The 22,509-nt window shown below is 38.2% G+C and overlaps 5 protein-coding genes across 7 annotated transcripts; 1 reads left to right on the forward strand and 4 right to left on the reverse strand.

Annotated features, from left to right (window-relative positions):
* Window positions 1-83: 83 nt before the first annotated feature.
* On the reverse strand, window positions 84-5,122 carry LOC127255639 (protein SENSITIVE TO UV 2). Of its 2 annotated transcripts, none has more exons than XM_051281287.1 (12): window positions 4,646-5,122; window positions 4,511-4,549; window positions 4,018-4,142; window positions 3,486-3,562; window positions 3,085-3,368; window positions 2,627-2,695; window positions 2,259-2,341; window positions 1,624-1,965; window positions 1,436-1,542; window positions 881-1,044; window positions 558-751; window positions 84-426 (listed from the first exon to the last, which is right to left on the reverse strand). In XM_051281287.1, the coding sequence occupies exons 1-12, from the start codon at window positions 4,934-4,936 to the stop codon at window positions 162-164; spliced, it is 2,040 nt and encodes a 679-aa protein (XP_051137244.1). In that variant the 5' UTR covers window positions 4,937-5,122; the 3' UTR covers window positions 84-161. The 2 variants fall into 2 exon arrangements, with proteins under 2 accessions (XP_051137244.1, XP_051137243.1); XM_051281286.1 differs by having other exon boundaries at window positions 3,085-3,380.
* Window positions 5,123-5,387: 265 nt separating this feature from the next.
* LOC127255647 (uncharacterized) lies at window positions 5,388-6,828 on the forward strand. The gene is made up of 3 exons (XM_051281296.1): window positions 5,388-5,671; window positions 5,820-6,011; window positions 6,475-6,828. Exons 1-3 carry the CDS (start codon window positions 5,609-5,611, stop codon window positions 6,688-6,690), a joined length of 471 nt encoding a protein of 156 aa, XP_051137253.1. The 5' UTR covers window positions 5,388-5,608; the 3' UTR covers window positions 6,691-6,828.
* On the reverse strand, window positions 6,788-15,368 carry LOC127255491 (uncharacterized; the record flags this gene model as incomplete). The annotated part of the gene is made up of 5 exons (XM_051281021.1): window positions 6,788-8,183; window positions 8,286-8,484; window positions 8,571-8,738; window positions 9,391-9,932; window positions 15,302-15,368. Coding segments are annotated over 5 exons (2,292 nt in total), but the record flags the coding sequence as incomplete, so codon positions are not given.
* On the reverse strand, window positions 14,864-17,708 carry LOC127255643 (uncharacterized). Of its 2 annotated transcripts, none has more exons than XM_051281290.1 (2): window positions 16,175-17,708; window positions 14,864-15,557 (listed from the first exon to the last, which is right to left on the reverse strand). In XM_051281290.1, the coding sequence occupies exon 1, from the start codon at window positions 17,581-17,583 to the stop codon at window positions 16,249-16,251; it is 1,335 nt and encodes a 444-aa protein (XP_051137247.1). In that variant the 5' UTR covers window positions 17,584-17,708; the 3' UTR covers window positions 14,864-15,557; window positions 16,175-16,248. The 2 variants fall into 2 exon arrangements, with proteins under 2 accessions (XP_051137247.1, XP_051137248.1); XM_051281291.1 differs by having other exon boundaries at window positions 16,111-17,708.
* Window positions 17,709-17,901: 193 nt separating this feature from the next.
* Window positions 17,902-22,256, reverse strand: LOC127255637 (extra-large guanine nucleotide-binding protein 3-like). Its single transcript, XM_051281279.1, has 9 exons — window positions 21,487-22,256; window positions 20,337-21,390; window positions 20,126-20,263; window positions 19,901-20,005; window positions 19,650-19,823; window positions 19,352-19,526; window positions 19,002-19,249; window positions 18,740-18,912; window positions 17,902-18,612 (listed from the first exon to the last, which is right to left on the reverse strand). Exons 2-9 carry the CDS (start codon window positions 21,240-21,242, stop codon window positions 18,012-18,014), a joined length of 2,520 nt encoding a protein of 839 aa, XP_051137236.1. The 5' UTR covers window positions 21,243-21,390; window positions 21,487-22,256; the 3' UTR covers window positions 17,902-18,011.
* Between the last annotated feature and the right edge of the window lie 253 nt (window positions 22,257-22,509).

Here is a 22,509-nt window from a genome sequence, read left to right on the forward strand (position 1 = left end):
TATGGCAGAAACCACAAGGATAAAGTGAGAGGTGAGGGAGGGAGAGAAAGGACTAAAGGAGTGTAGAGAAGGCGAAACTTACCGGGGGTAAATGGCGGCTAAATACATACAGGATGGGTGGTTGATTGGCTGTGGAATGATGCTCGATGGACTCGGTTTGATCATGATATGTTGTCTCCCAAGAATGCAAAAACTCTCTTCTTGAAGACCCAAGCCAAGTCCACGAGCTCGTATTCCCTAGTTTGCTTTCTTGTGATTTCGTCCTGCCAGGATATCTTGCTTTTTTGGGTCAATCTGTGGGCTATGTCCACGGTCATGCTCGCCATTTCTCTTGTGTTTGTTAATGCTTGTAAGACTGGGACGGAGTACTGAGGATGTGATACGAGCCGGTTCAGAAAAATAAGCGCCTCCCGAATGAGCAGCCACCTGCAAACAGAGAATGGAGTGGAAATGGTAAATTAGAAGATGGATAAGTATATACACAAAATTGAAATGTATAGTCTGAAGTAATTTTTTAACTTATGAATTTTGAACTGGATCATGCATCGTGAACTTACTGTTCATGGAGGACTGGTCTTGGCGTAGGCTTTGATGCCTGGAGATCCAAATCTGATGTTAAGCTTTGCAAAATGATTTGAAGGAAATGTGTGCCCTTTGGGAGCTGAAAATGTAGCAAAATTTCAAATCCAGATCTTCCGGACGATCCTAAAAAAGCTAGAAAAATAATGGCATTTCTTCGTAGCACCATCTCCTGAAAGTTGAGCGAGGATATAAAATTAGGATAAACTAAATCAAGTGAGTCCAGGTGATAGGAAAAGAAGTTAACAGAGTACAGATTGCACTACCACTAGTTTTCAGCTATGTCGAAAATCAGGATTACCTCTGCAGTTGAACTTCCATAGCAAGCCAAGCAGTCAGCGAAGCCAGTTAAGATATTGTTCAATTCTTGGAAAGTAGAATAATTATTCTCATCGATATCCTTGGAGCTTGAAAGATCTCTATCTTCTTTAGAACCAGAGGAAAGCATAGCTATAACTTTAGGACCTTTGCAGAATACAGCGAGAAACAATCACCGATTAAAATTTTCAACCTCCACCTGAAGTATCTAATAATCAGGAAATAGATATAGAAGCGCAATTGCTAGAAAGAAGTTAACACTGCAAGTCTGCAATCACACAGTAATCCAGCTACAAAAATGTTTAGTTTTTAAAATAAAATATTATTTATTTTTTATTCCGTTTCATTTACTAAACCCACTCACCCTATAGTTTCTCAAAATATTAAGCTATAACAAGTTCCACACCCCAAATCTGCCCCCAAAAGGGCATTCTGCATCACAATCAATGATTCTTATTTAAAACCAACTAAAGAAAATACCGAGCAAATGTAATGGGTTGGATCACAATTTGCTTTTCAGGAACACAGACAAACTCACAGTTGCATAGCAGATGAACTGCATGAACAGCTTGGATTTGCACAGAAACTCCAGCTTCTCTCCTCAATAATTGGGATAAACTTTGAAATACTAATTCCCTAGCAAACCTGTGTCAAAGCTGCCATTTAGAACACGATAATACTAACAGAAAGAAAAGCTACAATGAAAAAAAAAAAAAATGCACTTACTTGTCTCTTTCCATATAGCCATTCTGTCTCATCAAAATCAAATTCACGATCAAAAGCACCTCATGCCGTATTTGTTCTTTATTGTTGCTAACAGCAATTTGACACATGCGCTCAACTAAAGAAACCCAAAAAGTGACAGACATAGATGTGCTGAAACTATGATCAAACAAACCACGGCCAGGATTTTCATTGTTCAAGAAATTCACTCCATCAGGAATCTGGCCCTTCTTAAATATTTGTGCTAGATTTTTGATATATTGGTTTTTGTTTTCCAAATTTCCACATCCATTCACATCGACTACAGTGTCTCCAGCGGAAGATTCTTCAAACAAAACATTTTCCCTGGTATAGCACACTAAAAATTTCAAGTTAAAGCTCCTAACTAGATTGCAGCTGAACTACAAATTCATTAATTTTGTTTTTCCTCCTCCAAGGATGTAGAAAGAAGAAAAACAAACTTGAAACCCAAAGAAAGGAACAACTTTAATCACGAAGTTTAAAGCTTAATAGAATGTTGTATCGAATAACAATAATAAAATATCCAAATCAAATTAATAAACAACATTAGTAGCCCCAATTATGATATTAAAAAATTATTAATACTAAGGTAGGATATTGGAAAAATGAGTTTATACCTTTGACCAAACTCTTTTTTCATAGTGAAGAAATTGCTCAAAGTCGTCCGCAGGACACAGAGAGATCTTTGAATGATAACCACCTGCAATAGAGCTTAGTTGCTTTAGAAAAATATATAGAGAAGAAAGGTCATTTCAGGTCTACATACATAGCAAGATACTGTTATATGGAGTATTGTTTTTCCACTAACTTATACTACCACTGCTTAATTGATATACTCCAGATAAACAACTTACTGAGGGTTTAGGTAGAAGAATATAAAAATAACATCTAAAAAAGAAAACAAAATATCTAAATAAAAACTAACTTATATGATCACAATAAGTCAACAAGGCATGGTTTAATTAGGCAGAGACTTGAGACTCACATTCTGCAGATTGCAAAGATCTACTAAAGCTTCTAACAAATTCTCCAATCTTGAGGCACCATTACTTATCTGCAACCAAAACAGTAAATTACAACCATGTGTATAGACCAAGCTCGATAGATTGCAATACATATAGCCAAACAATTGCGTCAGGTAATATCCACTGACAAAGGCTTTAGTATGAACTGACAGAATGATTAGTTGCAATATAGAAGGTAACAGAATAATTCTACTCTGGAAATAATTCATATTTAATCAATAATTATTTGATGAAAAATGCTCGTGATGAAGCTGAATCAAAGTAAATTTTTTTTTTTTTTTTCAAAAGAGTTGATCAAAAGAAATTTATGGAGTAAGAAGGATTTATTGCAACCAAAATAAAGAGCTATATTGTAGCTCATATTGTGAACTGTTCTTAGGCACAATATGAAATCATGCAAAGGTATTCAGAGCCATACCAAGGACAATACAGAGTATAAATGTGATACTTTTGCAGCTTCTATGGATTGAGCAGGAGATTGTTTAATTGCCAGCACCATGTCAGAATTATTTGGAGGAGAGTTTAAGTATCCAAACAGCACTTGAAAATCTGCTTCGCAAGTTGCAAACAACTTTGTAACCAATACTTTTCCCAGTTCTCGGTCGTGTGAGTTCCACAGATTGATCAACTTTTCAGATACACAATAGCCATTTTGCCCAGTTGAGCTGCTCTCTTCAGTGGCTTTATCGGAATGTATCCCCACTGCATCATGGCCTATTGTATCATTATAAAAGAGAGAGCAAAGGGATAAAGCACATGGCTGGGTAGTTACAGAAGAAGACATAGCTTCATCCTATAACACTTTGATAGTGAGCTCACCTACATTTTGTCCTTGATTGTTTGATAAATTAGCATTCTGGCACGCTGCAGAACTCCCAGGAGCCATCAAGCGGTCCCTGTAACCATTGAAGCGCACACACACACAGACAAAAGAAATCAGGCCATTGAAGAAGTCAGGGAAGATCATTAACATTGCCTAAATCCATATCAAGCATGCGCTGTTAGATATGTAATGTACAGTATTTGCAGCTCCAGGATGCAAATTATATTGAGTTTCCCTCCTCTAGTATACACTGATATGCTATTCTATTACTGGAGTTGTGTTTGCATAAATATTTTCTCAAGAGTTGAAATGTATAACTAACTGCATGAGATGAGAAAGTATTAAAGTTTCATGATGACTTCTGCTATTTAATTCTGCAGGACTAGGATATAGCAGACATTCAAACAAGCTCAAGAACAAAAAGATACTACAAAAACTAGTTGGAAAGATGTAAGGACAAAATGTATATATTTACGCAAAATAAATCTGTTTGATATGCATGAATGGATAGTTAAGCAGTTTCATTACGTCGATGTGCTTTCTGTGTGATGAAACTCAGCATCTTTCGCTTCAGCTTCGATCCGTGAATGTATAACTTTTAGCTGCTCCTCCTTTTCATCCCTTGCCCGTTTAACTTCTGAGCATTCCTGCTCCTGAAGTCAAAAAGCTCCTCACCTCAATCAGGGAAAAGTTTAAATTCAGAATTTTTCTGATACAAAATGCAGCCGTTGTTGGATGAAAAGTACATATTCAGAGGTTGAAATTGTTGCAAACAAAAGAGAGTGCTAAAATGGTTCATCAGGTTATGTGCTAAAAACTAACTTCAACCAGATTTCTAGTTAGAATGAGCTACAGCATAATGAATCCAACTACCAATAGTGCTTCCTAGTTTCAAGCGAAATTTATTTGCCATTTCCATAAATAGGTATCCATTGCTAGTAGTGGTAAACACATTGAGCTAGTAATGGTATCAATTGCTAGTCTGCATTCCCAGGGAAGGGAAACACATTGAGCTACGTACCAGATCATTGAGCTGCTTAGAAACGCGATCGAGCTCCTTCTGCGATGACAACAAACAAAAGCAAAACAGGAAAAATGTTAGCCCAATTCCACAGAACCATCATTCTAACTATCCAATAAAAACCAAATTATGTACCTTGAGCCTATCAATCTCCTGCTGCTTGGCAGAGTTGGTCTCGCGAGGCGCAAAAGCATCAAAAGAATCAATACCTCCCCCCGCACAGGGGACTTCCGGGACTCGCTGAGAGAGCTCTCGAGGAGGCGAATAGCTGACGTCACACACCGGCGGCCGCGGCGGTTCCGGCGGCACACATGGATACTGCTGCTGGAGAGAAGCCTGAGTTGACAACGCTAGTTCCTCCGCCTGCACGAGCTGGTCCAGGAAGTCAGCGTCCCACTCCTCCACGTCGAAACCCTCGCTCTCCATTGACGTACCGTACAGTCGCTCAAAACGGCAATTCCGCCACACCCCGGGACTCGAACGCCCTTTTATAGTCCCATTCGCCGCTCATTATTTGCACTCCGCCCCTCTATCTCTTCCCCCAGTTCATCCAAACCCTAAAAGCTTCGCAAATTGTATAACAACCGCAGATTATTCCTTCCTTACCCACGAATTCAGAATCATCACTTTAATCTCAAAGCAAACCAAACGTTCATAAACAAAATACCAAATTCTGACCAAACAAATCAATAATAATGATCATACCAATTACAAGTTAACAACCCAGACCTTAAAAATAATTTTTTTTAAATAAAAAATAAAATAAAAAAAGTCTTCTTGCACAGAAACACAGCACATGGCACCTCAGTCTCCAAGTCCCATCTTGTTTTAAAATCCTTTTTGCCCAAAGAAGACATTTTTAAGCAAATATCATAATCTAACGCCGCCCCTACGAATTTTTAGTATTTGATTTTTCGCATTCAGTTGAACCCAAGTTTGGTATTTTAATCGACGAAACCAAACTACAACCCAACGAGTTTCAGACTTATCGGCTTCCACAGTCCCTCTCTCTCTCTCTCTCTATAAATAGAGTGAGAATCTGAAGCGTGTTTTTTGTGTGGGTTTGAGGTTGTAAAAATCAAATCTTTCCCTGAAACTATGGTTGGGATTTTCTCCAGATTTAGTGTCAGAGGCAGCCATCGTCGAACTCAAAGTGCCCTTGTGAGTAACCTCTCTTCGATTAGAGTGTTTTGTATCTTCTTCTGGTGTTTTGGGGGTTTTGATTTGACTTTATTGTTCTTTGAATCTGTTCTTTGTCAAGAATTTATTGTTCGTTAGATTGAAGTTTGTAACGTGAATTTGACGGCAGGATGAAAGGGATGGATTGCCGGCTGTGTCGGAGGCGGCAGCGGCCGGCGGTTCTGTGGTTTCAGGTAATTCATCTGCAGCCACTCATGGTATAGAAATTGCGGTCGAGTTTAAACCGGTCGAACGCCCGGTCGAGCCGCTCGACAATGACCAGCCCATCCAGTGTCCGTTGCCGGAGCCTTCAATCCTCAATGTAAGATTCGATTAAACTAATTTTGCACTTAAATGAAAGCATCTGTTTTTACTCTTCACTAAGGTTGTTTTTTTGTACCATTTGTTTGTCTGCTATTTATGTTTTGATATAATTGTGCTTATGTGCTGTACGGGCAAAGTTACGCGCTGATAAAATACAAAAATCGTACAAATCTTTGTTAAAAATAGCAGGGTACTGTTTATAACAGGGTTATTTGTTTATAATTATATGCGTTGAAATGAACTGCTAGCATGTCCAGTATGATGAAACTATTTTAATATAAATTATATGTTGTCCCTAACATTATCGTATTTCCTAGCTATGAATCTGCAGACGCCGTCTTGTTGTATTTGTATCATGTTAACGGAATTGTTCAATTAAATTGGTGTCTTGAAATCAAGAATCTGAGGTTGTAATTGGTCTGACATTGATCCTAGAATCTGCGTTCATGATTCCTCTTCAGGATGGAAGAATATGGAAGGAGAGAGTCTCCTCCGGCGTACAAAGAAAGACTGCAGATTCTCCGGCGCTGCCGGAGCAGCAAACTCCGGCAGAGTCCGAGAATCTTGTAAGAAAACCACCCCGGCCCCCCTCCAATCGTGTCATCCTCCCATCAGCCAGCGCCCCCGAGCACAGCATCCTTAAACTACTCGAAGAATGTAATACATCGGAGATGTAATCAAGCTCGTCTGGGGCCTGTCGCCGGATTCTCCTCCATATATATTTATATATATATATACATATAGTTCTGTAGGCCTGTAAGAAAAACTCAAAAACCACATATGCTTTGATAATATACTGTGATCTTTCCTTGTTATATGAACATGTCGAAAATGTACAATCTTTCATTCAGATTTCAGGCATTTGCAGAGTTCTTCAAGACATGAATTTTACACAAAACATCGTTTAAATTCACTTGTCTTGACGGATTCTCCCACTGCACAAGTTCTTGAATTCCTGTCTCTATCTCCTTCTCCTCCTTCCCTAATCCTTCGATGCAATAAAGCGTCGCACTCAAGCTCAAAAGGTAACAAGAATCGACGCTTTGAATCACCACGTCGACGCCGCCGTCGAGATCCCCCATTCCCAGCCGTTGGATTGCCTCCATCTTCCCAGATTTCCCCTTCTCAAGATCATCACTCTTCTCCCACTCTTTTTCCAGGTTTTCAAGTGAATTTACCAAACTAACCTCCTGGAAAAGCTTCAGCCTGGAACAGATTCCTTCCTTGAACTGATCAACATCATTTTGTAATTTCTCCATACCCTCTTTCCAATCTTTAATCTCCATTTTCTTCAGTTCTTGATCCATCAATCTGACAAAATCCCTCAAGAAATTCAAGAAATCCGCCATTGTTGACAATGAAGCTCTCAGCTTTTTATAACAAACACCATTGAATGGCAAGAACCAGAAATTAGGCTCAGCTTCAGCTTCTTCAATCAACTTCCCAAATCCACAGACCTTAGACTTCACCTTCTCCACCTTCAAACCCATCTCCGACGACGCGGCGTCGAGGCTGATCGACGCGACGGCGTCATGCATCGCGTTGAGACATTCCGACAGCTCGACTTTAGCCAAAACAGCAGCTCTTGTCGGCTGCAACAACACATCCACCATTATTGCACAAGACAAGCCTATGAAGGTCTCGACAATCCTTGCTATTGCGAAATCGCTCGGCTCGCCGAAGTTCTTCCGGCCGAGAATCAGAACTGCGCCGATCGCCGCCGAAACTCCGCCGGCCTGTCCGTACATCCTGCTCTGCCTCAAAAAACTGCAGAGGATGAACCAGGGGAGCAGAGAAACAAACCTTATTCGGACATAGTTTTTGAAGACGAAGCAGGCTAGCACGCCGTACACGGTCCCGAGAACCGTCCCTTGCGCCTTGATGTTTGCGACTTTGAACGTTGCCTCCCTCGCCGGAGCCAGGCTTATGGCCACCGGCAGACCCGACCAGTATCCGTCGGGCTTGCTGTAAATCAATCCGAACAGAATGGCGAATCCGATCGAAAGTGAGCATTTCAGGGCAGGCATTAGTCTCTTCTTGTTGATCATGAAATTCAGATTCATCCATGAAAAGGACTCATTTTTCGATCCGTTTTTCGTGGTAGAAACGACGTTGGATGGCTCGGTGCAGAGGAGATTCAGGCAGGAGATGAAGAACAGCGATGGCAGGTCTTTGAAGGTTGAAGATTGAAGCGTTTTGGGGAACTTGTTGGTTTCGTCAGAATTAGTTGGGACAAATTTTGTGTTCTTCACTGCCATGGATTTTAATTTATTCAGAATTTTGTTTTGGAGAGAGATTAGATCGTTTTTCAGGTCAGAATTCATGATCCCGACAGGGAAATTTGAGCAATTTTTGAGGGCATTTTCCATTCCTCGGAGGATTGTCTCAAGAGCTTCCATGGCAGCTCCTGGATTTGTGCTGTGAGATCTTTTCAGGAATTTGATTGGGATTCTTTCCCACTCCATGCTTTCCTGCACAAAAAAGTATACAATATTTTTATCAATATCGACTCTTTTTGTATATATATATATATATATATATATATGCATTTCCATACTTGGTTGGATTTGATAGCTTGGAGAAGTTTATTTGCAGAGGAGTTTAGTGAGTGAGCCTGAGAGATGAATCCTTTTGCTGATGTGTTGTCTTCTGCTGAAAATGCCTTCACATACAGTGTTACTCTTTCACATGCATTCTCAATATACCTTTCACAGTTTTCTCTAACCTGCAATGAAGTGTCACAAAATTCAATAAATTATAAATACACATATAAGAAAAAATAAATAAATAAATAAAGGTAGAGATATGGGGTTTCATTTGCATGCAAGTTTAATGATTCATCAATTTTTTCAAAAATATTACCTAAAAAGTACAACAAAACACCTAAAAAAAATCAAAATATTACATAATAATTATTATTCTCTATATTCATTTAAATTGCAGTTTTAAAAAAAAAAATATTACACAAAATGTTGGCTATGTTTAAATATGGTTTTTGGAAAATTTTACTAGTTTTAGAAGTAAAATTGAGTATTTGCTTATATATTGTGAGGGAAAATAAATATTTTTAAAATGTTACTGTATATATATATATTTTTTCATGTAAACATAGCCCTATTTTCTAGACAAAGTTTATTTCTGTCACATTAATTACATTATTTTTTTTTATCTAATTTTTACTGAAAAAAACATTCAAACATATATAAATATATCCTTAGTTATTTAACATATTTATACTATACTATGATTCGACATATTTTTATCCACAAATTGGCATATGATCATTAAACCCTTAATTTAGAAACATTTATATATATACACAAAATGGATATAAAATTATATATATGTATATGTGAAAGTGGGTTATGATTATTAACCTCAGAAGTGGCGGTGGTAGGGTACGGCACCACCGTGGCAACGACGCAGGCGGCGGCGCCGAGGGCGGTGCTGGCGGCGAGGCTGAGGGGGTGCATAACGGGGTCGGTGGCGCCGCCATTAATGAACCCTATAACATACACAAGCACAATCTGCCCCAAGGCCACCCGTTTCGCGATCACGTGCTCATTTTCCGGCCACGCCACCACGAACGCGTTCGCCGCCGCCACCGCCGCCGTGGTGGTGTTGTTCAGCCGCGCCGGCCCGATCAGCCACAGCACAAGTATGGCCGGCAACACCCCCTGCACGGTGGCGCGCGCCGCCAGCCAGCAGCCGCGCACGGCGTCGCCGGCCGTCGCGTCAGTCACCACCAGAATCACCGTCACGTACGAAAACGCCGGAAAACCCACCCGGCGGCGGACCCACGCCGGGCCGAAGAGTGTCGCCGCCGCCACCACCGCGCACGCCGTCGCCGTCCGGAATGCAGCCTCCAGGCTCCGCCGCCACATGGCGCGTGCTCGGGAATCGCCGGCGGGGGCAAACGCTAACGCCATTATAATTAGTAATGCCGATTATTATTATTATTACAAATATCTCTAAGATACATAAAAATTGAAAATATTTATTTCTAAATGAAATTAACTTTGTCGAGATCGGAGTTGCATGGAAATTTATTTTTGGGATAAATTTGGACAGATGTTAGGGTTTTTGTAATGGAGATTTTAGTGGGGTGATCTTTGGAGACGACAAAGGGTCATTTCGTAAAAAAATATACTTGACGAGGCGAAAATTCAAATAATAAATAATAATAATAATAATAATAATAATAATAATAATAGGGTTTAAAAATCAATATGCATGCCTATGCATATTTCTTGGAAGGTCCCGGGAGTTCCCGTCGGTGGAGGGATCTCCAACGTCGGTGGTGAGAATGGGCGGTGGAGATTTATTCTGGTTCTTGTCGGGGATGCGGGACCTGGCCTGCCTAGATGGCCATGCACAAGAATGTGTTACACGGATTTTTTTTACTAGTGATTGTTACTTTGATTTTTTTTTAAAAAAAATATAATAGAATTATTTTCTATGCAATTTTTAGCTTTATTTTAAAACATACTACTATATACTCTTACATATTATCACATTCAATTTACTATTTAAATAATAATTATAATCAAATGATGATAAATTTATTTAATGGTTTATAGGTGAAGGATAAATGATTGTTCAATCTTATATACAGTAGATAGATATTGATCCATATATGATCAATATGTGTGTATATATAAATAAGTAAATTAAATAAATGTACGTGTGAATCCATCATTACAGATGTACTTGAGTAGACATCCTCAAAGGTTTATATATATATATATATATATTGAATTTATTTATTAATTATTAATTATAAATAAATAAATAAATATTGCAATAAATTGGGAGGAGGGCATGCATAAATTAAAGTGGAGAAACGAATATATTATAGTATCTATGGTCTGATGAATTCTCCAATCTAAAACTTCTTTCTGATTTTTTAAGAAATTAAATTAATTATATTATAACAGTGGTTTTATTTTCATTTGTGCTGGCTGGTTGTTTTGGACACTATTAAATTAAATTAAATTAAATGAAGAAATAAAACAACCAATCTGTATGTATTAATGTGACCACCAATCACTCACTGGTTTAGTGCATGCTTTGATATCTTATCAATCAATTAATTAGCTATAATATATATATATATTAATATGAAATTTATAAATATATAGAATTTATTTGATTTTAATTTAAAAATTATTTTTGATATGATATTTTATAGAAAAATAATAATATTGTATTTTTATTAACAACGTACAAACATAATAATAATAATAATAATTTTAATTTTAATTAAGGACTAAAATCAAATAAATCCATAAAAACATATCATAGGTAGTTGAAGTTTTTATTGTTACTTTTATTATAAATAATTACAATTTTTTAATTTTATTAAAAAAAATAAAAATATTATTATTGATGAATCCACACTTATCTTAGTTTGGAGTAGTTTATGTAAGGAATGATAAGTGAGGTTGTTCATATAAAAAAATAATATTTTTATTGAATTTCGATTTTTTACTGGAGAATATAATATATATGTAAATATTAAAAATGGTATTGATGAAAAATTGATTAGGTAAACAAACTCATGTATATGTATATAGATGACTTGAAATAATATAACACAATTAAGGTTTAATTAATTTTATTTGTATATAGATGACTTGAAATAATATAACACAATTAAGGTTTAATTAATTTTATTTGTCAATTAATTTGAAATCGATATAATAAATTCTACAAATATATATTAAAATATAAAAGTTTAATTTATATTTTCATCGAAAACTTCAAATTAATCTCCACAAAGCAAATACATACTCATTTCGTTAAGCTACAAAGTATTCATATTTCTGTTTTAAATGTTGACTTCAACGAATTTTCGAGACCAAATTAGGTATATTTCACTTCAACCCAACTTTTTTTTTTCTTAATTATTATAATGTAATAACTAATTATTTTACTCAATATATTTATTTATATTAGTTGTGTAACATTAATTACGATAATAATTACCAATAACTACTAAAAAGTTAATTTATTAAGTATATAGGAAAATAAACAAAGAGAAAAGATATTGTGGTTGGCGACAGAGATCTCCTAGACATATAGACAATAAAAGATTAATAAATTTTATTTATGAAATCATTTAAATTTGATATAATAATAGATTAAGTAAATATATATATTTTAAATATAAAAGGTAGGTTATTTTTCATTGATTCTATAAAATAGGTACATACATAGTAGAACATGTGTATAAAAATATAATAAATCATATAAAACTTATACTCCCTCCGTCCCGTAACAAAGTATCAATTTTTTCATTTTAGTCCGTCTTATAATAAAGTATTCATTTTTTTATTTTTTTTAAGTAATTGTACTATCTACTAACATTACAAATACCCTTACAACTTACAATATATTACACAAATATCATTACCTTTATATCACACAGGATTATTTTAGTCATTTCTACTTTATTTCTACTATATTCCAATATAATAGTAATATTTCTAAAATTACATGAAAAAAAATAAATGGATATTTACTCGTGGGACGGAGAGACTATTAAAAGCATGGGTACTTGCAAGGAAATAATTTGTGAATAAATATTATGCATAATAATTAAAGGCTATCAATCAATAATACTATAAAAGAAACAAAAGATCAAATCACATAAAATGTACATGAATGAATCAATGAGAAATAAATAACTACATTTAATAAAAATTCAATCACATTTCAATGTAGAGCAATACTAAAAACTCATTTGAATAGAAGCGTAAGTGAAAAGCTTTGGATATGTTCTTTTTCATTGATTTGAGTATGCAATTTTCACGACTTCTTATAAAAAGAGCCGTAATATACTAATATTGTTATTGTTCGAAAATACAAAACAATATCTAAGTTTTGCACATCAAACATCGTTGTCGCGACCTAATCATCTTCATAGTCTTTATCGTATTTTCTAATCTACATAGGTCTTGATTTATTCTCCCCGTCCCATATGATAAGCAATTCTACCTCTACCCGGAATTCTCTATAAGCCAAATTATACAAAACAAAGAGGTATGTTCCTTAAAAGCAATAAAAATTCAAACTAGATAATGATTTGTAGCTTAGGGAAAAGAAAGAAACCAAGAAATAAATCTCAAACTGAAATTTCCACAAAAATTGCATCATTACAATCCATACTATGTCAAATAATGCAATCTGAGTAAGGAAAGCTACTTTTAGCATAAACATAGGCAACAGGGAATTCCATCACACAAACTGTTCTAATGTACAGAATGAAATAAACACATTGCATCAAAAAGAATTATTTCTTGAAGCTGATGTAAGATCATCTTTATGTGTTCAGATCACTGAAAGGGCACACCCCATTTTATCATAGCAACAAAATATCAGTACAGTCCCATTAAAAAAACAAACATGAAATAAAGTGCTTGGGGCCTCCACTTCTCTGATGTCATAATCCATTTTCATTGCCATGCAAAACAAAAATATGGTTTTCTGTTTCAAGAATGATACAGCGTGTTTGTTTAGTATTTATAATTTTAAATGTTTGTGTTGTTAAGTATAAGAAATTGTGAAAGTATTACAGAGAATGATGTTTAGTATGTTTTTGCTAACTTTAATTGTTAGGTGTATACATATTGTATATTATATGTTGTATTTTAAAAATAATATTTAAAAAAAAAATCGTGTATCTATAAAACACTTGGTGAATAGAATGGATGTGTGCAACTTAGGGTGATGGTGTCCCAAATGTGGTGAAACTTTGATCATCACTACACAATACCTAACTTTGATGTGGAATCCAACTAAAACTAAAGGATAGAGAAATGCAATTTATAATGTCCCCCAAGAATATGTGATGTGAGGTCATAGAGAAATGTCACTAGGTTCCTTTTGGATGATTATGTCATCTCAGGTATTTGTTCAGGTCCTCAAAGGTCAGAAAAAAAGGCTATGCAGTTGTCTTCTTCCTCCTAGGGAAGAAATCTCAGTGGAGCCATTAGAATATTCATTTAAAGACAAGTTAGATCCCAAAAACGGGTGTGACTAGTTTTATTTATTTAAGCACTAGGCTCCCACCAGAATTTCTTGGAAGCCACAAGTAATTTGCCACCAGGATTTGTTTAAAATCACAAGTTTTTTTAGAGTGGAATCTGATTCATATTCTGCATTCTAAGTGTGGGGCCATTGTAATTTCTAATCACATAATGCAAATCTAGAGGGAAGAAGAATATCTAACTAATTAGTCCTTCAAAAATCTTGCTTCAATTTCATTGGTTTTCCTAAGAAATCAATTAATGGATAAAAATTTATTATTCACCTACCCCTCCTCCATCCCTAACCTTTCTATGCCCGCTAGCTATGCTGCAAGAGATAGGTGCATGTGTTTAAACAATAATCCAAATGTTGAAGCTTGAAATCAACCAAGTATGAAGAAGTTGAAGTTGAGCTTAAAAACTAAGGGTATGTTCCTTTAAGGTTTGGATAAAGTTGTTTACTATTTTGACTCTACGACCGCGAAGCACCCTCTATCCACAAAACTTATGTCACTATTGATTTTTTGTTGTCCATTAAATTTATGCATAATTCAGTTATAATAAACAATTTTATCCGTCCATAATTTTATTACTCTTACTTTAAAATTTTTCATTACTTTTCTACTTATTCCGCTACTTTTTTTTTATCAATTTTTAATAAATTTCACATGATACCATACTTTACTTTTACTTAAACTAATTTTATATTAATATATCATTATTTCTAAATGTTCAAACCCACATAAGTTTCTTGGGCAGAGACAAGTACATTACTTCCTAACAAAATATCTATCAAACATTATTGAAATAAACTCAAAACTCAAAACTCAATCCAAATCGGAAGGACAAAATTAAATTGATCTCAACTCAGCCCTAGAAAATTACTATGCATAAATCATACATAACATTGTCTCAACCAAAATAACTTAATTATCCTTGCTCAAGCCTGAGTCTTTTTTTGTTCAGGGGTAGGAAGTAGCATTACAAGATCGATAAGTCACCATGAGGCGTAAAATAGGTTTACTCCTAAATTTATCTCAAAGATTTCCAACTAGAGTGCATGTCAAGCAAACTTAACTGTAGTGAACATACTTGGGTTCATTAGCATCAAAATCTCCTATGCCTGTATTAGCCATTAGGACATTAAACTCTATATTCCAGAAATACAATCCATCAGCTTCACAATTTAACAAACTAAAATATATATGCTACGACTGAATGTTCCACAGGAAAAGAATTGTAGTTGTAGGACCATTACCTGCACTAAATCTCTCCTGAGAAAAAGATCCGGAGACAAAAGGAGGTTTGTTGGCCCGTGTAAGCAATCATAGCTGAGATAATGAGAACGCCTGTGTGCTAAGTCATCAATTAGTGCTCATTCGCCATCACGACAGCCTGCTAATATGTCCACTGTTTAGTGCAGTAGCAGTCGAGGATAGTGCCGTTCTGTTGGCTACAGTTAATGTAATTTTGAGGACACTCACAGCATCTACCATTTCAATTCTCATTTTCTCCTGCACACAAGGGAAAAGAATTCAACCCATCATGGAAAGATGGATGAAATATATCAGGTCAATTAAAAACTCAGAAGTTCAAACAGAAAAATGGCTTATACAGTAACAGAATGAAGAGCACAATCCATGTTACAATGCAACAGACCAGAACAAGATTGTTATCGAAAAGAAATTTCAGGTGAAGTAGGTCTAAGACTTGAAAATCAATACCCAACATCCAAAAAGTTCATACATGTAGATTCGACCTTCAATAACAGCATTCCTAGAATGCAAAATCATATATTGTTCTTGTTACCTATTATACACATTATTCGCCAAAATTCATAAACAGAGGATCTTGATTTCAGGCAATGCTTTCAAATCAAAGTTATCCACAGTTCCACAGCAGCAAAGTCATGCAATCTATTGGCAATGGTCAGGTTTTATCGTAATTCAGACAAAAAAAAAACACATGAGAGTATTTCACAGAACATGCCGACCTAATAGTTACAAATACAACAAGTATTCTGCAAACAGTAAAACAAAAACAGCACGAAGAAAGCAATATGCTAACCCAAAGGGATGCAATAAGAATAAATCCTCAGTCACCATAACTAATCGCTGATCGTACTACTCACTGATAATCAAACTTGAGTGGCATTAACACTACAAGCAACCATATCGGTATTCTAGCCACATGCCATCTAGACATTCAAGACTTTTCGCAGCCATTATTGCAACACTGACTGGTTTTTCCCCGAACACGAACATTCTTCTTCGAGTAACAAGAATTCCAATCTCCTCCATCCTGTGCATAATAATCCATAGGATAATCCACACCTTCCCCCACATTCTCATTTCCGCAACATTCTTCATCAGAATTGCCATTACACCTTAACTTCCTCTCCCACCATCCATTCAAATCCCCAAGCGCTATTTCTGCCTCGAACGGCGTTAACAACGGTTTCTTAAACGCATCCCCCCAATCAATCGACAATCTAGGGCAAGCAATCTGAATCCAAGCATCCACTGCATCACCAAAAAGCTCAATTTTTTGCGGTGACAATTCCGATACCAAAACCACCATGTAATCCAAAGCTTTGTCCCTCATCTTCCTCTCCAATCTCTCCAACACCCTCGGATTTCCTTGCCTTCCTAAAGTACCCAATACGATCCCCCAACTTTTCGCCCCGACTGCCCTCTCTATTGCCCTCTTCCTATCCTCCTTCATTCCATCATGATCATACTCTTCCAGGAACAATTTCCCCAAATATGGATCATATCTGAAGGCCTTAATCGTAGGATTAGCTATCATAAATGCCTCCAGATGAAACCTACCATCTGCCACAAAGATAATCACATCATTTTTTCCATTATTACCCTGTAATTTCACGCTCGGAGCAGTGCACCCAAGAACTTCCCCTGCTGACAATGGCTTTGCCTGAGGAATCAAAACCCTAAACCCTAATTTCTCCAGCTCCGCCTTCACTGCACGAATCGCGTTGGAAAACTGAATCGTACCCGCCATGATGAAACTGCTCTCGTCCGGATTGAAATTGTATTTCAACTCCTCAAGTAGCTTCCGCGCGTTGATTGCAATTTCGACGAAGATGTAGAGCACGGGGATCGTGGTGGAATCAATCGGAACGAGGCAGCTATGGCCGAAGTGCACGAGAAGATGAGCATCGAGCGCACGCGCAGAGAGGTCGTCGACGCAGCACGCGCCGTAGGTGACGTCGCCGAGGACGAAGCAGTGAGTAACGCCGGCGAAGGTAGTGAGTATGTCGGAGATGACGAGAGAGTACATCAGCAAACCCTCGGGGAACTGAAGCGCGACTCGCGTCGCATTCGTGGATCGGGCGCGCCACACGATCTTGTGGATCTCGAAGTTATAGTTCGCCGGAAGCAGAGATATGGCGGCGTTCAAGGCGGCGTCGTTTAGGATCGAATCCGGAATTTGGTTCTTCACGAACCGCTTCGGCGGCGGCCTCGCCGGCTGCCGCACGACAATTTCAGCTGGACTTCCGTCCGATTTCGCCTCCGCCATAGCAAACCTTTGAAAAATCAATACCGTATGATGCAAAACATATTAAAATCAAAACCCAAAATTAGGGTTTTGGGCTTTTCCCCTTCAGCCCATCAACGTTAGAAAAATCGACCATCATTCTGAATTCTAAATTAGGGGCACAATGAAATCCGCCGTTATTACCACCAGTTTCTTCTCCATATTAGGGCACAATGAAATCCCAAAATTACTTTCATATGCTGAATGAAGAAATCATATTTGCTGATTTCCCCAGTCACCACGGTTACCGGTAGGTAAATCAAGATTCATCCTCCACATAATTCGTATCTATAACATGAATTTTGCTACAGAATTCATATCTTCCACGCAGCTCCATCCTCCATTACAACAAAATCAAGCATCTTTACACACATAACCAACTACAATCATCAAAATGCACTTCCCATTCATTATTGCGCTGCAACGAACGGCGTCGAGCTCACATCCGTCGTGCTGTAAAATGAATCCTCAGCACCACCGCCGTAGTAATTATCCGCCTTCTCATCGTCCCATCTCACCACTTCTCTTATGAACTTGAAAGCCTCGTCGACCGTCGGGCGGTCCCTCGCCTTGGCTTGCCACACGAACAGCTTTCTCCCCGTCATAGAAGCGTACAGATCCTTGAACTTCATGGCTACGTAGAAGTACGCCTGGTGCGCCAGGGACTGGTTGCTGTTGTGCGGCCGGACGGGGCTGAAGTCAGTGAACCATTCGCAGGTGCTGAGCGGGATTCGATTGATCTTCTCCTCGAAGAGATCGTATTTGTTCAGGATCAGCACGAACGGCGTGTCTTTGAAACATGGATGCCTGATCATCGATTCGAACATCTCCCTGCTTTTGATCATCTTGTTTTGCAGCAATGTACCATTGCCGTTGCACTCCCGAGCTACCCACGAGTGTGCGTAGTCGTTCAGGGCGACGCAGAAGACGACTACACGAACGTCCTCGAACATTTCGACCCACTTGCATCCGTTGGCGATTCCCTTGGCGTTTACTCGAATAAGTTGGTACCTGGAAGATGATCAAGGATTGAATCGAGATATTAAATGATCATCTCACCTAAAAGTTTAATTATAAAACTAATCAACAATCGACATTGTTGGGTAAGGTGAAAATTTAGATGAAAGCAAGAAAGTACTTTGTCAGAGGTGCTGGCGCAGCTTCCAGATTGTCGACATAGGCTTCCGACATGGGGCTATGGTCGTCGAAGGAGAACTCCATTACAGCCAAGCCATTTCCCTGAGTTACGCCTTCGGCGTACAGGATATCACGGTCTGTAGGCTCGTATTCGTTGCTTGATATCTCAACGGCCTGCGTAGTGAATTTGAATATTTTCGAATGCCATGTCCAGGAAGCTATAAGGCAAAAGTGTCAGAAACATTTAATGAGAATGAAGTTACCCGATTTAAGAAGTACTCGGCTACATCAGGAAGATAGTGAAGCTCGTTCTTTCTTCGGTATGTCTCCTGTATGGCAGGAGCTCTCCACACTTCGTCGACAAGTGGGGCGTACTCTCGGGTTGCAGCAGGAAAGAACGCATCCAAATCTCCAGTAGCGATGATGTCGAGAAGCCAGTCGGAAAAATCCTTCAACCTCGGAGTGAGAGAATATACACAATGATTATTGCCGCTGGAGTCGATATCTTCGCCTGTGTTAAAACCAAAACAATTTCAGCAATGAAACAATTTGATAATCCAAAACTTACCAAGAATGCCATTCATGTTTTTGAAACTACCTCCTTAACAATTACCTGACTCGGGTTCTTCTTGATCTGAAGTATGCCCTTTCGTTCTGGATAGAGCCTCCTCAAACCGTTCTCGAGCATCGAGCAGAATGCTCAGATAGCTGTACATGTTACTTTGGATCATAAGCTTGATATCCTGCAGTTCTTCGGGGCCAAACTTCTTTCCATACAAAAACTTAGCCTATTCAGAGAGAAGTGAAGACAAGAAGAGTAAATACGACGTTGCCACAAGAATTAAGAGTGCAATCGAGACGCCCGTGAGCGTACGATATATAAATCTCTTGCTACAAACTTATGGCATTACCTGCTTGAATATAGTGCTGGTTCCAGAACCCGGGAGTCCAAGTAGAAGAAGCTTCTGAGTCCTCTTCTTCTCGATATAATTTGGTACTACAGCATAGTTGCTGGGCTCATTCCCGTTAGGCTGACCTTGGGGTACAGGCAAAGAGAACAACGAGCAGACGAACCGTGTCGATGCCTAGCAAAATCAGAGATCCGGAGAATCAATCATACATTCGACTAAACTCCATTCATGGTAATAATCTTCCAAGGTACCTTCTCCCATATGTTTCCTCGAATATTATTTTGCCCTTCCTCCTCGTAGCGACCGTCATCATAAACCCAAAAATGAGTATCGCGAGGGCATTGCACGTTGGCAATCTGGATCATGCACCACAAGTAATGCGTAAGAACTCATTTGCGCACAAAAATCATGTTTCTATGCGACTATAAATTCCTTAAGTATATGATCATCGATGCAAAGGGATCTACAAATCGAACCTTGAGTACTCTTAGCTCAAGTTTCGTAATCTCCCGACCATTCATGTATACTTCGGTGTTCCCATTGCTAGCATGAGGACTAAGCTTCCCGGTGAAATTTAAATTCGAACTGATAATTCTGTCCGGCTTTTCTCCCTCCTGTTACAACAACATCGAAAATTCAGTACAAAGCTATATAAAATTGTCGAAAGCAAGATTGCAAAATGAATACCTTCCCCCAAAGGCCGGATTCTTTGTCGTACCAATACAGGCCGGGCTTAAGTTTCCGGGGAGGTAAAGGGCAGCCAAAAAGCTCAGCCATTTCCTCCGGTTTTAAGGCGTAACCATTCACGATCAGCTGCTCGGGTCGGAGCTGATTAGCCGCGCATTCTTTTTCTGCTTTCATTATATGTTTGACTTCTAAAGGACTGAGTAAACGTGACAACACCCTCGAATGCTTTCCCAGTTTCGACCTGTTCGACTCATCAATAGGTTCCCCGATGCACGGCACGCACTTGCGCCCTTCCGGCATCGATCCCATTGCGCGGAGCACGCAATTGCCGCAGTACTTTGCACCGCAAACTAAACACGACTCTTTCGCCTCCCACTTCCCCTTCCCACAACGATAACATACTCTCGTCTTCTTCCTTTTCTTCTTTTCCTTATCGACGAAGAATTCGGGATATACTTGCTTCTCCGTATCCGCAGCTTTCCTTTCCGACTTATCGAGGGTATTGAACGTAACAGTAGCTCTCCTCCCTTCATTTGCAAGCTCCTTCGGAGCTTGATCATGGCTGCGCACTGAACCAGGAGACGCCGATACAGAAGGCGACGAAAAATCAGGATTCTGTAGAACAGAAACTACAGATTCCGAACTCCCTGACAACCTAGAACTCCGAGGAGGCGGATTCGTGATACTTGCTATTCGAGACATCCTTAAAGGGATCGGCTCCGCAGTTGGAATTGATTCGGAATTCATATCAAGAGGCTCTGCCCTCGGAATCTCATACGAAATCGGAGGACCGTTGTACTCCATAGCTATCGAATAATCCATATTATCCTCGTCGGGAATCGACGCCCCCAGCGGAAGCATTTTCCTCACCGTCTCCCTCCAATCCTCAGCTCCATTTTCATCCATCTTAGCTCACTGAATCTGCTTAACACCAATCCTCTATAACAAAGCCACAAATTCTGAAAATTAAATGGATTTTCCTCAAGATCTAATTCACCAACAACATCAGCTTTCACGAATTCTACGAAGAACAACAAATGGAGCGTTGGATAACCTTGAAAAATTCAAAAATTAAGAGTCAAAAGCCATGAATTCAGTAGCCAAGAAAAAACAATGAAGTTCTTCTCAGGCAAAACGTCGAACACCTTACCTGCAGAGATGGCCGGCTGCCAGAAAACTCCAAATTGCTCAAGATCTCATTACAGATATCGAATCCAAGCAAAAGAATTTTCAAACTTCAAACAACTAACCAACGCACAGAAATGGAAAAGCTTAATATAATCCAACGAAAATTCAACGCGTAGCAGTCAGCTTGAGAGGGAAGGGTTCCATTATTTTTTCTGTTTATCCAAAGTTGAAAATTCCAAAGTCATACAAACTTCCAATTAAAAATACCAAATCCCTAACCCTAACCCCCAAACCAACTCCATTACAACACGGGCGGCCCCATCAGTAAATTGGAGCAGAATCCACCAAAATTGTACAAGCCATTGGCTAATAAATCTAATTAAGCTCAGAAAGCAACGGTGGAAAGGATCGAAAAAGGGGGTATTGGAGCCTGCGAGGAAAAAGGACAAAAGCTACAAAGGCAATTTGAATCGAATTAATAGTTGGGGGAAGAGATGCTTGCTGCTTCACAAAAGGCTGCCCCCTTTTCTAGGCTTTGAAGCTCAGAAAAGAGATCGATTTACAGAGGTGAAAATCATGTCCGGCCATGGAATCTACCCTTTAGATAAATTAGCAAAGAATCTACGCCCTTTTTGTGCAAAAAGGAACATGAGAAATCAAATCGTGGAGGCGTGCGTGCGTAATTGGAGATTTACTGAGACATGGACATGATCCGCTGAATTGCGGATGGGGACGATCAGATTGTGGGGCCCTTCTGAGTCCGCCATTAATGAAAAGATATCTTTTTGGAGACGATGCACCGCACTCACTGCAACTGTAACTCTTAACTCCAACTAATAATAATAATAATACTAATAATTTAAATTTACACTTTTATTTTAGAAATATTATTTTTTGAAACCTCAAAATTTATTGTTATTAAGTTAAAGTATTTTACAAATTCTGTATTTTTTTTTTATTTTTTTTTTCAATTTTAAGATGATTATTTGTTTTTGTTAATTACAATTAATTGTCATAATTACTGCCTCCACTATGTCACTGAATG

The sequence above is a fragment of the Andrographis paniculata genome, unplaced genomic scaffold (assembly GCF_009805555.1).
Source record: "Andrographis paniculata isolate CXL003 unplaced genomic scaffold, ASM980555v1 Contig54END, whole genome shotgun sequence".
Classification (NCBI taxonomy): Eukaryota; Viridiplantae; Streptophyta; class Magnoliopsida; order Lamiales; family Acanthaceae; genus Andrographis; species Andrographis paniculata.

Bases quoted from the DNA above. Each gene is read 5' to 3' on its own strand.
- LOC127255647 (XM_051281296.1), top strand. From the start codon at position 5,609: ATGGTTGGGATTTTCTCCAGATTTAGTGTCAGAGGCAGCCATCGTCGA. The intron at 5,672-5,819 runs GTGAGTAACCTC...ATTTGACGGCAG, and splicing joins GTCGAACTCAAAGTGCCCTT to GATGAAAGGGATGGATTGCC. The intron at 6,012-6,474 runs GTAAGATTCGAT...ATTCCTCTTCAG, and splicing joins CGGAGCCTTCAATCCTCAAT to GATGGAAGAATATGGAAGGA.
- LOC127255643 (XM_051281290.1), bottom strand. From the start codon at position 17,583: ATGGCGGAGGCGAAATCGGACGGAAGTCCAGCTGAAATTGTCGTGCGG.
- LOC127255637 (XM_051281279.1), bottom strand. From the start codon at position 21,242: ATGGATGAAAATGGAGCTGAGGATTGGAGGGAGACGGTGAGGAAAATG. The intron at 20,264-20,336 runs GTATTCATTTTG...TTGTTGTAACAG, and splicing joins AATCCGGCCTTTGGGGGAAG to GAGGGAGAAAAGCCGGACAG. The intron at 18,613-18,739 runs GTACTTTCTTGC...ATCATCTTCCAG, and splicing joins GCGCCAGCACCTCTGACAAA to GTACCAACTTATTCGAGTAA.
- LOC127255639 (XM_051281286.1), bottom strand. From the start codon at position 4,936: ATGGAGAGCGAGGGTTTCGACGTGGAGGAGTGGGACGCTGACTTCCTG. The intron at 4,550-4,645 runs GTACATAATTTG...TTGTCATCGCAG, and splicing joins AGGAGATTGATAGGCTCAAG to AAGGAGCTCGATCGCGTTTC. The intron at 752-880 runs GTAATCCTGATT...CTCAACTTTCAG, and splicing joins ATGGAAGTTCAACTGCAGAG to GAGATGGTGCTACGAAGAAA.